A 15,306-nucleotide genomic window follows, 5' to 3' on the forward strand; every position below is an offset into this window, starting at 1 on the left:
TACTGTTGCGGCTCTTACCCAGTCAACTACGGACTATTCGGCAAGGATGAACCCCTAAAGCGCGGGCATGTGGACTTTCATTCCAGCCGATCTTATATCAGCTCCGGATGAGACAATCTGGGGCAGAACCCCATTTCACACGCGAGAATAGCTTCGGAAGATGATGAGTATGAGTAGGCAAGCAAGCAAGGCGGGCCAAGAAGCTGCATGTTGAGTTTGGGCTCTCTGGGGCCTGGTAGAAAGAAGTGCGGTATGATGAGCACGGGGACATGAGAAGAGACTCTAGATCGATATATGTTTTATACCAACTTTAGTATATATGCAATTGTATCAAACAAGACGCCCCTATTTCACCTTCACACCTATTTACCGAAGATATCTTTTGATTTTTATGTATTTGTTTACTCTATGGAAGGTTGATAGTTGATCCATGATGTCAATAGATACTCAGTCTTCAGATCACATAGTGGCCCGGGCTGGGCGGTACGTCGCCCTTCTCCCACTGGACGGGCTCGTCGCCGACCTCGAACTCGATGGTGCCGCCGTCGACCATGACGGCGTCGTGGAGGAGCCAGTTGCGGTCCCAGGGCTCGCCGTTGACCTTGACCGACTGGACGTAGAAGCCGCTGTGGCCGAGCGCGGTGGCGGGGTTGCCACTATTACTGCCGCCGCCTCGGCTCGTGATGCGCAGGGTGCGGTCCCCGTTGACGGTGACGTTGACGTCAGCGAACCAGGGGGACGCGAGCAGGTAGACGGGCTGGGTCACGACGGGGTACAGGCCCAGCATCTGCCAGACGAGCCAGGAGTTGAGGGCGCCGGCGTCGCTGTTGCCGGGGACGCCGTAGAGGGCGTCGTGGAAGTACTGGTTCGCGAGGGCGCGGGACTGGTTCACGGATTTGGATTGGTGGTTGAGGTAGTGGTAGAGGTAGGGGGTGGCGAAGTCGGGTTCGTTGCTGTGGATAAACAAATGGGGGAAGCGGTTAGTGTGGGGTTGGTTGGTTCTGGCTCAGGGGTTAAGGGAAGAAACCAATGGAGGGGGGCTTACCCGATGTTCATGATGGTGGTGATGCCGGCGCCGTTGGCTTCGAGATTTTGTTCGCTTGTGTTTGGTTGGAACTACAGTGATCACCCCCGACAGTCAGTATTTGCATCTCCTTTAATACGGGTTTAGCGTTCACGGTGCGTGATACTTGGAAAATACTGACGATGTAATCCAACCTCCTCTCAAACTCGGTCTCCTCGCCCATGTACTGGATCAGGCTCTGCATGTCGTGAGGGACGGTGAACGAATACTCCCACGGCGTCGCCTCGTACGTGATGGACTTCCATTCGCAATCGCCGCACAGGGCCGGGTTATAGCCCGTCGCGTTCCAGCTGCCGTTCGCAAGCCGCGGCGTGAGGAACCCGCTGAACCCCCGGCTCGTCACATCGTGGTTCCATGTGCGCTGCCAGCCCGCCGACCGGTTCAGGTACTTCTCCACATCGCCAGGAGCCGCGCCCACTTCTTCGCCTCCGGCGGCCACGACGCTGAGCGCGTAGTCGTTCAGAGAGTACTCGACCGTCCGCGACAGGCACCGCGTATTCCCATCGACCGAGACGTACCCGAGCCCAACCCAGTCGTCGAGCGCGCCGCGGCCCTCCTTGATGCTCGCCGAGGGGTCCGTGCTGCCGAAGGTGTTGTAGGGCGTCACCTCGGCGTTCTTGCGCATGGCCTCGTAGCCCGCCGTCCAGTTGATGCCGCCGCGCAGCCCCTTGACGTACGCGTCGGCGAGCACGTTGTCGGCGTTGCTGCCGCCCTGGACGAGCCCGTTGAAGTTGCCGGACCGGCCGTCGGGCATGTAGCCCTCGTGCCGCCAGACGTCGATGAGGGACCGGATTTGGCCTTCGTAGGAGGCGGGCTGGAGGAGGTGGTGGAGGCTTACGGTGCAGCGGAAGGTGTCCCTGGCAAAAGGGGTTACAGGGGTTCAGCAACACGGCAGGGGATTAGATTGGGTGTTGTTGTCGGATGGATGAATGAACTGCTTACCATAGTGTGTAAAAGTCATCCCAGGACGGTTCGCCCGAGTCCCATAGGGCGTTCTCCCCCGTCCGGTCCGAGGGCATCAGGTGCATGAAGTAGAGCGAGGAGTAGAGCAGCACCAGGTTCGTCCGATTAGCCGATTCGCCTTCGGTGGCCACCCGGATCTTGCTGAAGACGTCTCGGTTCCACTCCGCGACCGCGGCGTCGACGGTGTCGCTGAGGTTCCACGTCGGGATCTCCTCGTCCTTGAACTTACATGCCTTGCTTGCGGAGATGAAGGATATGCCGACGCGTGAGGTCACCACTGGAGTTTCCGCTTTCCAGCTGAACACGGCCCCGACACGGTCATTCATTGGCCCCGAGGACGCGGTCATGGCGGCGGTGTTGTTGGAATTGAAAGCGTTAGGGCCGAACACGGCCTGACCGACGGGCTCGTTGCTGAACACATGATGTCTCGCCATGGGCTCCGTGTTTCTGCCCCTGAACGTCTTGGCCTCATTGGGCGCCGTCTCGAACTCTCCGCAGAAGTAGATCGTGAAAGGGGGCCCCGTCGTTCCAGCCCCCCTCGTAGGTCGCGTGGCCCTGGTACGTGGCGCCGTCGAGACTGATCTCGCCGCCCAGGTAAGCCTGGCTGCTCGGGCCTCCAGACTCCTGGGGAAGATAGTGCGACAAGTCCACGAGGACATGCCTCTCCTCATTGCTGGTAGGGAAAGAGTACCGCATCATCCCCGCATGGCGAGCGCCCGAGAGCTCCACCGCGACGCCGCTCTCGAGCTGCGTCTTGAAGTACCCGACCCGCGCCGTGTCGTCGCCGACGCGCTGCTGCCAGTACGTGCGGTTATCGAGGATGTTGATGGTCCCTGGCGCCCCTTCCTCCGAAGAAGAAAGGCTCCCGACGAGCGGCATCTGCGACACGACGCCGTACTTGGGCGCGCCGCCCGTGCCGCTCTCGTGCAGCATGCTGAGGCCCGTCACGAGCCCCTTGGGGGTCCAGCCGCCGTTGATGACGGCGAAGGAGACGTTGGGCTCGTAGGTGTCGATGCCGACCTTGGCGACGCCGAAGGGGAGGGCGCCGCCGACGAAGATGTCCCCGCCGCCGACTGGATACACGTCGTCAGCTACCAGTTATGACGCATGCTGCCCAGCGAGGCACAAGTGAAATGAGCGGCCCCTTCACTTACAGGCGAGGCCTTCGAAGGGGCCGGAGCCTCCGATGAGGGGGTTTACATATTGCGCGTAGTCCACGACTTCGGCCAAGGAGAAATGCAACAGCGCCGATACCAATACCGATTTGAGAGCCATCTTGTTTTTTTTGAGGGCCGTCTGAGACCGAGAGAATGCCCTTGCGATGCACAAAAGATCCAAAGAGCGTTACACTAAGAGAAACCTCCCATACGGACGATATATACCCGGACCTACCCCCTCATCTTGTCTCTACCCCGGCTGAGGAGAATTTCCATCTTGCTCAGCTCGGCTCCCGCTGCGTTTGGCTTCCCACTCCCCCACCCCGCATAACCGGCTGTCTTACATGAAAAGGTGCGGAGAACACACTAGTCACGTTGTGCATTGCCGTCGTCCGCAAGACACTATTCATTCCCCGCAGATGCGCATTGCAGTAGGCTGTGTTTTTTTTTGGTCTTCGAAAGGACTGCGGGGGAGGGGGCATCGGCAGTCCTATATCCTTGGCGAAACGTATAGGGACTATGACGTCTTACTCGACCTCCTGCCTATCCAATGAGGCGGCACGGTAATAATGACTTTCCCTGGCGCCCAAGAAAAAGAAAGAGTTATGAGGTTACTGAAAACTTACGTCGTATTCGGTCGATGTTGAGGGCAGTCTCAATGAGGTCCATTGCAGTAACAATTGCAAACGACATGTACTTACTGCCAAGGGATGCCAAGCTAAAAGCACGACCACCTTCATGATTGGCTAGCAAGAGCGTTATCGACAATGCGCCTCAAAAAGTGTAGACAAGTCTCAGATCTCAGCTGAATACCCAGAGCCGGCAAGTTTGCCTCGTCTGCTTCTAGAAGATCGAATGAACCCGGGTCCTCGTCCCTCAGTCTGTGACTGCTTTTCGCCTTCAAGAACTTTTCCATGCTTTTCTTTTCCCTTTCTTCGGTACTTGTGTGGCGGTCTGCTGGAGCTTGACAACATTGTATGACAGCCAGAAACGTCCGATTTGCATGTAAGAATGTGAAGGGCCGAGGAGTATTTGTGCAGTAGAATGTCCGTCTAGGGGGGTCAGCTTAGAATGCAGTACGTGAAGAATCCGGCAGGCATGATTCATGTACCCGGGACGTCCTCGCCCTTAAATTCCAGGAGTTTATAGGCGATTACATGGACCAATCCTCACCTGGGTACCCGCAATGGGCTGGCGGCACAGCCCAAGGTAAACGGAATACAGCGGTGGAGGAATCTTTCAACTACGTAAATGGTGTCGGGGATTGTTGCGACCTATAAGCGGGTGTATCTCTGTGGAAGCAATCAAAATATTCATCTCTATTATTGGAATGTAGCTGATAGTCTAGCATATCGCCATATCCATTCGGCAGATGAAAGCCAGAATTCCACGCTGGGGATCTACATTTCGTTCCCATCCCGCACTGCAAACACAAGTAAAAGGGGGTAGGTTAGGTTAGGTTCTGCCGGGGCAACCCCGACGCCAAACCTGCAAATTTGGTACCTGAGGATGCAATCAGGACATGGCTTTGCAGGTATTGGAAATACTGGGTTTGGGAAATGCCCTGACAGCCAGTCCGCTTGTGACCAGCCAGCTCTCTCTTGCCAATATGCAGCAGGGCTTGTTCGCATGAACCAAACTCGGCCCAGATGAGAATCGAGTTGCAAAAGAAAGAAGAAATTATAAATCCGACAGAGCTCCGTAACCAAGATAATCACGCAGGCGCCAGTAACTGGAGCTCGGACAACCACTCGTACGTTAACGTTTACGACAGGTGATCTTATCTTAACTGCCTGCTTCACACATGATACAAAGCCTGTGGGCGAAATCATGATAGATCAAAATAGTTTGTGACTCCTTGTCGAGTTTCGTATAATGCTTGTATGCCCAGCACTAGTATAACCAAAACATAAAAACGTCCGGCCAAGGCCCTGCTTAGCGTATCCACTCGTGCCATGATCTGGACCGGGGAAGCGGTATTACGCTGCCCATGCGGACGAACAGCCTCGGTGGCTTTCTGTGTCATTTGGTTGTACGAAAAACTCTCGATCGACACGGCCCTGTGAAAGCTTCGGACTGGCTCGGAGTGACTCTCGCTGCCTGGGGATCAGGTCTAACCTACCTACTATCTCTCCGCCATTGACGTCCTTGTTGAGACCCAACCAGGCCGGGCGCTAGTTACCAAGCAAGTATGTGTCTGAAGCTGTAGGTATCGATTGTGAGTTTTGTTCCAGTGCGGTTCAGCTCTAATAAAGTTTGGTCGCATGCGGAAACGAAACGGTGAGATGGAAGATGATGTGATGTGCAAGATGAGCCCTGCAATCACCAACAGGGGAAGGCTGTGCACGCCCGCCATGCCTCTGTGTACGGTTGAGGTGAAGAACCCGGTCAGTGGGAGGGGCAGGAAGGCCGGGATAGGCGGACCGGCGGAGGCGACCGGGTTTCTCGATTTCCTGTTTTCACGAGAACGCAAAGCGGTGCCGGTGGGGTTAATTTATCGCACACGTGAATCGTGACTATCTCCTACCTCATCTCGATCTTTGCTCCTTATCTAACATTAGTAGAGATCATGAACGCCCGGTTGGTGGGGTTTGGGGAGGTTGAGATTGCTGGCGCCCATGTAAACAGATGCAGTCAGCAAACACTCGGCGAGGCGTCATGATGATGTCTGCCATCTTAAGACGAACGTGATACGGTGATCGGTCGACGGTGCCTATCGAGGATCGTGGGCCGCGCCAAGGGTTATCAGTTCGGCAGGTCGCGTCGAACTGCTTGAAGTTGAGATCGGCGGTTGGCCTTGAGGCGATCTGATATGTCAGTCGGTTTCAGGCGGTTGGAGTTGCTGGTTGCCCGTGTCAAGAAACTGCAGAAAGGAGGGAACCAGTTGGGCGTCATCGGTTCGTCTAGGTACCTTAGGGGGCCAGACATATTGCGCGCCCTCCAATAATGACGCATGGACTGGCTTGGCAGGGGCTAAGTGTGTTTAAAGCCTCACGCCTCGTGTTCTACTAGTAAAGCGAAAAGTCGTTCGTTCGTCGGTTGATGAGAAGCAAAAAAATAGCCCAACGGCCCTGTCTGTGCCTGGTAAACAACCCTAGACACCCCTGGCCGTCGTAGTTTCGGGCGGCCTTCCCCTGCCTTACGCTCCCCACAGGGCTTCCCCACCGGCTTCAACAGCGCTGTCAAGATTAAGTGGGCTCGCTTTTCACTGGCGACTGGAGCGTGGTTGTAATAAATTCGAGACGTCTCGAAGGTCTAGGCAGTCTAACCCGGATAGGGCCTAGGCACGACTGACAGCGGGTAGCAGCACCACAGAACCCCCCGCCGGCCAATGGGATCGCCAGGACTTACACGAATGGCCGGGGCGCCCACCCAGGAATAACGCACTTGCAGAGCCTCATCTTCCTCCAATTTCACCTGGCCCAACGCCCGAACCTGGCGCGCCAAGCTGAATCTCATCTAGGCGCTTCCTCCATCGTCTGAACTCTGAACTTGTCGCCCTTGTCGCCCTCTGCCGGGCTTTAACCCAGCACACTGGGCCAGGGTAGGCACTGGCCCTGATTCTCTGCATGGTATCGCGGCGCTCAGGAGCCGACAAGACTCCACCCTCACCCATGGCCGTAGGGCTTGGCGGGTTTGCGACTGGCATGCTGCCCGGTGCTGTCGGGCCCAACACGAAGTCCCAACGCCGGCGCTTGCCATGCAACTGCCATGCAGCAACCCCATCAGGGAGTCAGGCCCTGCAGGGGCTCTGCGCTGACCGACAGTGACCCCAAAAAGGAGCCTCACGCGAGGGGAGAGAGCTTGGAGCATGTGCAGAACGTCGACGATATAAGACGCCTGCCGTTCGCCGCTCTCTGTCTTGGGGGTCTTTCTTCATCACGATCATCGCATCTAAGCTTCGTTCTACTTCACCTTCGTTCTTCAACGCCATTCTTTTCCATACACTCCAGACCTGTGGTCTTTTACATTCTTTTTAGGCATACTAGTTATCCTCTACAATTCAACTTTTGCTACCTTCCAACTGCAACCACATTTCACATACACAACACTCAACCCCCACCGACAACATGAAGACCTCTGTTACCATTTCCGCCATCCTCGGCCTCGCCGGCCTCTCCAGCGCCCACTACACCTTTGACAAGCTCCTTGTCAACGATGTCAAGCAGGGTGGTGACAACACCTACATCCGCAAGCACACCCGCGGCTACATGCCCACCAAGGGTGACGAGATCCTCTCCAAGGACTTCGTCTGCAACACCAACGCCCAGGCCGCTCCCCAGGTCATGACCGTCAAGCCCGGTGACAAGATCGGCTTCCAGCAGGCCTTCGGTGCCAACGGCATCGAGCACCCCGGACCCACCCAGGTCTACATGACCGCCGCCAAGAATGGCGCCAAGAACGAGGACGGCAGCGGCGAGTGGTTCAAGGTCGCCCAGAGCAAGATCTGCAAGGCCGGCAACGCCGAATCCCTCCGCACCGACGCCTGGTGCTCCTGGAAGGAGAACAACGTCAACTTCGTCATGCCCGAGTCCGTCCCCGATGGCGAGTACCTCGTCCGCGCCGAGCACATCGCCCTCCACGGTGCCCACGCCGGTGCCGCCGAGTTCTACTACGCCTGCGCCCAGATCAAGGTCCAGGGCTCCAAGGCCACCGCCATCTCGGGCCCCACCACCAAGATCCCCGGCGTCTACGCCGTCAAGGACAAGGCCATCAACTTCTCCCTCTGGGGCAGCTCTACCTCCTACCCCGAGACCCCCGGCATCGACGTCATCGCCGGAGGCGAGATCCGCGGCAGCGCCGACGGCAAGACGGGCGACAAGCGCGTTGCTGCTCCCGGTGGCTCCGGTGCCTCCTCCAACAAGGCTGCCGCCGCTCCTGCTGCCAACATCAACAACAACGCTGCCCCTGCTCCTTTCAACAACAACAACAACGGCGGCATGGGCTTCGGTGGCAAGGCCAACGTCAACGCTGCCGCTGCCGGCTCTTCTTCTTGCCAGAACCGCAAGGCTAAGCGCTTCGAGTCCTAGAGTGTGTCTGTCTGTCTGACAGATGGCTCTCTGGTCGCTTCAATCTACTAAACCAAAGCTCAACTGCCTGTGTCTGATGCTAGACATGTTGTTATTCCTGTGTATATACTTTAAAGTCAGAGCGCCGCCTTTAGGTGCGAATACATATGATCGATGCTTATAATTTGCTCTCTTCCGTCCATGACTGTGATGACTTGTGTAGAACCCTTAGGCTTGTGGGGGTTAGATGTGACTCGACACAAATGTGATCAAACCTTGATATTGGGAACACTGTGCAGCACCATCCGCACTTCCTGTGTGGTGCCTCCTTTTATCCTTTTATTTCAGATTTTCAGAATGCCATGTGACGCCATGGGATTTTGACGACGTGAATGAAGTCGACGAGCTTTGATCCAAACATCACCTGTTGCATATGACGGGCTAGGGTTCAGGTTCAGGTTCAGGCTTGGGTTGGGGTTAGTTAGGTTCGGCGATTCAGTTTGATTTGTATGATATTTGTTTTGATATCATGGTGTATTGGTAAAGTTGGCGTAAGTCGTTGGTTCAGGGGAAGTGCTGCACCGGAAATGTGGATGGGCTGCTTATGGTGAGCGCCTGATAGAAAGCCGTGAAATGCAGTTGCTGGATATTTCATGGTAGTATAATGATGAGAATGGGAGGGAGATACTTTAATTCTTATCCGTGCTAAAGCCCCTCCAGGCTGTTGGCAATTTAGGAGATATACGTGAGCAGTCCTTGAGCGTGCTACTTGCAGCAAGCTGATCTTTATTATTAGGTGTGGACTGGGATACTTTGCTGTACTATTTTATCGGCAAAGGTTTCGTCTTTGATAACGTGGTATTGGTCTTTGTATTTCTCAGGATCATTGGCTGGGAGCAGTTGGCCTCAGGGGCCGAGAGGCGACAAGCTGAGGGAGATGCAGTCGATAGACAGGTATTTTATCAAACCCTCTCTGTCTGCAACTTCTGTCGACGATAGTCTTGGGGCCCCGAAACGATTTTTGCTTTTGTTCTTCTGCCTGAACTTCAATTCTGTGCCAAGTCGGCCCCGGCATAGACGTTTTACACTCCAGTTTCTCACATAAATAATTGTATGTTACCAAACTAACCTACCAGCGAAGACAATCAGTGTTAAATTTAAAGATCCTATAAAATATTACCATGAGCCATGATCATGTGTTGCTTCCTTTATGTTACCCAGCCAGGGCGTTTGTTGAAGTAATGCCTTCGAAGTAGTTCTATCAAAGTGAGGACAATCTGGACCTTCACTCAAGGTGGTTCTGCTTGTGCCTTCTTGAGCAAGATAAACATGAATCACTACCTGGTTTCTCGTGAATATAACTAATTTGAAGCGTCGATGCCTTGGATCTCCACTTGCCCGTTATATGCAATCGCCGACCATATGAGGCACTTTCAGTTACATTTGGCCAGCTCGCCGCCATCCACTCCCCACCCAGTATTCTCCCTCCTTCTCCCAAACTTGATCAAGCCAGCCAGGCGAATAATCTATGAACCTTATCAGTGTAAGTCCAAAAGGTTTCTTTGGTGTTGTCCTGCTGGAATTGTCGGTTGCTGCGGCACCTGATGGCATGACGACGAAAAGCCATGGGCGAAGTGACAAGCGACAAAAGAGCGAGCAACAAGTGGCGAGCAACGGCACCTGCAGTGCCTCCGACAAACGAGGCATAACTCCTCTTATCGCAATCTCTACCGTTGCGTATTTCACAAGGCAGGAACGGCAAGCGGCGAGACTTGGCCGTGCTCTCCAGCGATCATTGTTCCCCGGTGCCTAAATATATCAATGGGCGCCTTATCAGACGGGCCATTTGATTGGATTTGGATTGGAAACAACATCATTCCACCTTGGAGCTTTTCCCTCCCACTACTCATCACCACACCATTACCACCAACTCTTCAAGATCAAGTATTGGATACTCACTGAGTTTCTATGGTCGCCTAATTTCGCCTCTTGCTTCCCCTTTCCCTTTTTGATTCCTCTTTTTGCCAAGCGAATGAATATTTTGCCTTTTCCCCTTTTTTTCCTTCTTTTTTTCTTCTTTTGGCAAGCGAAGCTTCTTACCTTTTTGTTACTTTCACCGTGCCCTGGGCTAATCAGTGACGTGAGACGTAGGCTGTGGCTAGTGTACTCACTGCAGTGGAGGAGCAATAGCGCCGTCAGCCACCCGCTGCAGATCCTTGTCCCACCCGAACCACTTCTTATCTTGGCTCATTAGCTATTTTCGGATGACGGTAAGTGTCCCATTTGCACGACACGACACGATCGCGTCTCGCGAACCACAATATCGCGACGAGCCTCTTCTGGGTCGCGATTGCCCCCTAACCCCCTATCGAATCAACCAAGAGCCCCCCGGCAGCTGACCATGATATCGCTTGGTTCTGCAGCGCGCGTTGTCTGAAGCAACAGAGGTGGCCGTCAATGAGTACTCGAAGCTCGATCCCCCTGCAGTTGCCCAACCCCAACCGAAAGCGATCGGCGAATAGAGCTTTGGAAGCTCCCGCCAGCCACAAGAAGACCAAGGTAGAGCCTGCGCCCGCGCCTGCGCCCGACGTGAATCTGGACTCGGATTTCTGGGAGATTCGAGGAATATTGCAAGAGCGGAAGAAAAGGGGCCGAGTCGAGTACCTGATAGCTTGGATCGGTCAGGATCCGGAAACCGGCCGGCCGTATGAGCCAACTTGGGTATTGCTGCCCCCTTCTTTCGCGAAATGCGTGCACTAGGTATTGGCGACAAGCCTTTTACTGACGGACTGCATCAGGAGCCCGCTGCGAACGTAACTCAACACGCCATAGACGAGTGGGAAAAACAGAAGGCCCGTACCGGCGTGGCTGCAAGCACTCCGCATCGGCGACGGTCTTCGGTTCAATCCTCAGGAGGTTCTTTGCGCGGCAGTAGCCCGTCGACTCGCGAGGATAATCGACTGCGCCGGGGAGGACAGCCGGAAGGGTCGGACTTTGGTGGCGCAACCGGAATCAGAAACAGGGGGCCTCCCGGCAGTCGGCGCACAGGTGGCACCGTCAGTAGACTACGACAGAGCGCGTATCCGGACTCTGATCAGGAGACCTCGACTTCGAGCGTCCCTCCGAGCTCTGTCGTTGAGCAGACTGGCATCGCTGCTAGCAGAGACCCGGGGGCGAACGGTACGAGCATTGCCATCCTATTGCCTGCACAGCCCCCTTTTGACCCCTCTGAATACCAGAGGTTTTCGCAGTCGCAATCGCAGTCACAGTCACAGTCGCAAAGCACTCGGGCTAGTCAGCAGGCTAGCCAGCCGACATCCGAAGGTGGTCTCAACAGACCGCGATCTTTGATCCATCAGTCTGCGGTTATTCCAGATTCACAGGAACAGTCGGGTTACTCACTTTCAGGCACCACAAACAGTGGCCCGCGTGTCGGACTGTCACAGTCGCAACTCGACAGCCACTCTTCTGGCCGGGCGCAGCAGCAGTCTACGACATCGATTCCTTCCCGTCAGGTTGAACCTCACGTGCCACAGCCCAGCCAGAGTGAGCAGGGGCGGCTGGACTTTGGATCCACGAACGGCGATCGCAAAACAGCGCAATCATCCCAGGCTGCGCCTACTAACAGTTCATCTTTATCTTCGCAGTCTGAACTTGAGATCTTGGGCAGGAGTTATTCATCCCAAGTTTCGCAAGGCGCAAACTCGTCCGGAGGGGAACCCGTGTTCCTGACCCAACTCGAGTACGAGCCACCCGCCCAGGAAAGTGGGGCAAAGCGGACCAGCCTCGAACTGTCAGTTTCGCAGGCGTCGTCAGGCCACTCACAACACCATCAACAACTGCACCAACCACTGCAGCATCAATCATCGCAGGGAGCACAGTCACGCCACCACCGGTCCTTTTCTACAAGAGACACGGCTGCTTCCAGTATCTCCTCACAGAACGCCCAGATTGTCCCCAACTCCTCGGTCAACTCCGTCGAGGACATTTCCAGCCAATCGCAATCGCAATCGCAAGCTGGATCTCGACGCGCCTTTGACGTCTACCACGACCAGTACCAGGCCGAGGTCATTCCCGAGTCAAATCTGCAAAACTCACAGGACTCCAGCCAAGCTTTGAGTGAATTGGATGGTAATACCCGACTTTCTTCCAATCTTGCTGCTGGAATCTCTCAATCACTGCGACCTCTACCAGAGAAGTCTTCTGGCGGAATTAACTCGGCGAATTCAATTTGCCATTCGCTTCCTCCCCAATCTCTTCAGGATTCGTCAACACGGGCTCTTGCTAACAGGCAGTCAAGTCCCTCTTCACTCCACCTGAGTCGGCCGAGTCCGTCAGCCACCATGGATGGTACGCCGGCCTCAGACAAGCCGTTGTCGGCAATCGAGTCCTTTCGCCAGATTCAGGAGCAAGCCTTCGGCACATTCGAGCTGGAAGGCTTTGAGGATGCACCTCGAGATGCCTCTCCGACTGCTCATGACTCGGCTGGAGCTCCCGAGGCGGGCGTATTGAAGGACCTGTCAGCCGAGTTCTCCATGCCCATTGCATCTCCTTCATTGCCGGCCCAGTCTGTCGACATGCATTCTTCTCCGGTGTTTGGGCATAGGCACCCCGAGTTCCCGGGACCAGCAGGGCCTGCGTTCAATGCTACGTCTGCTCCAATGGGCTTCCATGAGCCCATACATGAACAGCCTGCCACGCTTGACCCATCGGCTTTGACTTTGTCGATAGAGCATCATGAGGCAGCTAGAAGCCCCTCTATCCCTACCGACGACGGCTTCGTTCCCAGCCACTTGGACGAGGTGCCACATATAGCTCCCGAGGAAACTTCCAAACCCATTGGCCAGGCCGAGTCGCAAGAGTATCCCAGGAACCTTCTCCCGTATGTGAGAACGAGGCCAAACGAACATCTCATCACCCTGCCTCTCGCGAACAACATGCGAAACCCTTACTATGACGAGATGCGCAAGCACACACAGGACATCGAAACATTTATCCAGAATTTCAGCTCTGGTTCTAGCGCGCCCATGTCACCTTCGTTGGTTTACAAGATTAACCACATGCTGGATAAAATGAAGGAGATCTGTGACCTTCCTCCCTTTAGGGAGATGGTCGACCACAATGGCGTCAGCGACGAACAAAGATCAAGACACGCACGTGGCTCGAATAGCAAATATGCATTTGTCGGAGAGTTCATCGACGAGCTAAGGCGGCTGCAGTCCGAGAAGAAGGTCCTTATCTTGGCACAGACAGGAAAGCCCATCGAGATCTTGAACATCCTCGTTCGGGTCGAGCTCGAGAGACCGCTCAAGGATGATGATGGAAACCCGGTCGAGGTGGGCGGTCCGGGACCGACGATCATGGTGAAGTCCACAATTGCTGATCTGTCGTCGCTTCCCAACGACTTTGACGCAGTAATTGCCTTCGACCACACTTTCCGCCCAAGTCAACTCCGACAGAGAGATGATGGCTTCGTTCCGATTACAATGGCTCTCGTTATTAGCGCGAGCGCACAGCATATCGATTTGCGAATCTCCGATAAGCCGCCGCCCCTAGAGCGTACATACATGCTCCTTTTGGCCCTGTTGCGCGCGAGACAGATGATCGAGAGTCCCGATCATGGGTTTTCAGAACCATATGCGATCGCCAAATCTTTTGCTACTTACATCGAGGCGCCGGACGATGATTTCTACTGGACGCCCCAGGAGTTACCTGAAGCCGTATTCGAGGACATTCCGTCTAATTCCCAGAGTGACTTCACGCAGAGCAGTCATGAGGTCAATAGCCAAGGACAACTCACATTCCGCAAACGTCCCAACGTAAGGCATCTACTCTTTAGACCCCTCAAATACCCTACTAAACCCAAGTCCAGGACAACGCCGACGAGCCATTACCTAAGCGTCAAAGGACGTCGCAGCCGCCTACTAGCGGAACAAACATGACCCACATTAGTGACTCTCTCAGAAACATGATAGGAGATGACAGCCTTGTTCATGGTGAAAAGCCCACAATGACGATGTCGGTGGAGAGAATGGAAGCCATAGCTGCTAAGGTAGGAGACATGAACGAATCAATCACATCTGTGAGGCTTTGTGCTAATCGCTTTACTATAGGTGGCCAAATTGGAGGCAGACCTGGTAGAGATGCGCAGTCAAAGAGACGGATTCCGAGATCTAAGTGATCGTACCAAGAAGGAAGTCGACAGCTGGGATGCATGGGTCGAGAAGATGCAGCCAAGATACATGGCAGCTATGAGAGATCGCGGTAGCATGAAAAAGGACCGCGATGACGCACGTAACGAGACCAAGACACTCTCGTTCAAGCTCTCTCAGTCAACCAAAGAGAACACGGCACTTGCGACGGCAAATGCTGAACTCAAAGAAAAGCTTGGCGAAGCTACATCATCCCTTCTCAACTCGGACAACCCCGAAACCGCCAAGATCGCTAGGCTGGAAAAGGACCTCCAAGAAGCGACTGATAAGCTTGCTTCTCTGGAGAAACGACTCTCGCTGCGGGATAACGATTACTGCTACTTACAGGATCGCTACCAGGAAGCGTCCCAATCCGCAGTAGGCCTTGCCAACGAAAAGGCGGCCCTGGAACGACGAAACGAAGAGCTCTCCCGTAAGGCCGATGAGAACATCTTGCTCATCAACCAGGCGCAGTCTCGCAATGAGGTCAAGGAGTTGGTGCGCCAGGTTTCCGAACAGAGAACGATTGTGCGTGAACGCGAGATGGAGCTGGGCCGCATCCGAGAGCAGTTGGCTGCGTACAGGAACTCGCGCCGGGAGACTCGACAGAGCCCCGTGCCTCGTAGTCCCAGACTGGGTGTTCTGAGTCCCCGGAATGCAGGAGGAAGCCGAGCCCACGGCCACAGTGCCGTCACGGGTGCCGGTAGTCGCGGCACGAGTCCGGCTGCGCCGTCTACGTTTGAGGGTGGTACCGGCAACGGTCCGCACATTTTTACGCAGAATGGCGGAAACGGTCGCTATTCGCACCTGAGAGACTGAGCAGGATGAGGGTTGCCTCGACTCGGAACTGTTCAGCGCCACTGGTTGGTGGTTTCCGAGAGAGCGTTTGATCGATTTCCCAC

The 15,306-nt window shown here is 55.0% G+C and overlaps 4 protein-coding genes across 4 annotated transcripts; 2 read left to right on the plus strand and 2 right to left on the minus strand.

Moving 5' to 3' along the window:
- Positions 1–454: 454 nt before the first annotated feature.
- On the minus strand, positions 455–2,481 carry PG986_002136 (glycosyl hydrolase; the record flags this gene model as incomplete). Its single annotated transcript, XM_066838358.1, has 4 exons — positions 455–953; positions 1,046–1,116; positions 1,206–1,941; positions 2,027–2,481. The coding sequence occupies 4 exons, from the start codon at positions 2,479–2,481 to the stop codon at positions 455–457; spliced, it is 1,761 nt and encodes a 586-aa protein (XP_066707251.1).
- Positions 2,482–2,515: 34 nt separating this feature from the next.
- PG986_002137 (uncharacterized protein) lies at positions 2,516–3,322 on the minus strand (the record flags this gene model as incomplete). Its single annotated transcript, XM_066838359.1, has 2 exons — positions 2,516–3,120; positions 3,202–3,322. 2 exons carry the CDS (start codon positions 3,320–3,322, stop codon positions 2,516–2,518), a joined length of 726 nt encoding a protein of 241 aa, XP_066707252.1.
- Positions 3,323–7,274: 3,952 nt separating this feature from the next.
- Positions 7,275–8,234, plus strand: PG986_002138 (uncharacterized protein; the record flags this gene model as incomplete). Its single annotated transcript, XM_066838360.1, has 1 exon — positions 7,275–8,234. One exon carries the CDS (start codon positions 7,275–7,277, stop codon positions 8,232–8,234), a length of 960 nt encoding a protein of 319 aa, XP_066707253.1.
- A 2,436-nt stretch (positions 8,235–10,670) lies between these two features.
- PG986_002139 (uncharacterized protein) lies at positions 10,671–15,223 on the plus strand (the record flags this gene model as incomplete). Its single annotated transcript, XM_066838361.1, has 4 exons — positions 10,671–10,934; positions 11,012–14,032; positions 14,086–14,265; positions 14,327–15,223. 4 exons carry the CDS (start codon positions 10,671–10,673, stop codon positions 15,221–15,223), a joined length of 4,362 nt encoding a protein of 1,453 aa, XP_066707254.1.
- Between the last annotated feature and the right edge of the window lie 83 nt (positions 15,224–15,306).

Source organism: Apiospora aurea (genome assembly GCF_038362705.1).
Source record: "Apiospora aurea strain CBS 24483 chromosome Unknown utg000001l_segment0_segment0, whole genome shotgun sequence".
In the NCBI taxonomy this organism is placed as follows: Eukaryota; Fungi; Ascomycota; class Sordariomycetes; order Amphisphaeriales; family Apiosporaceae; genus Apiospora; species Apiospora aurea.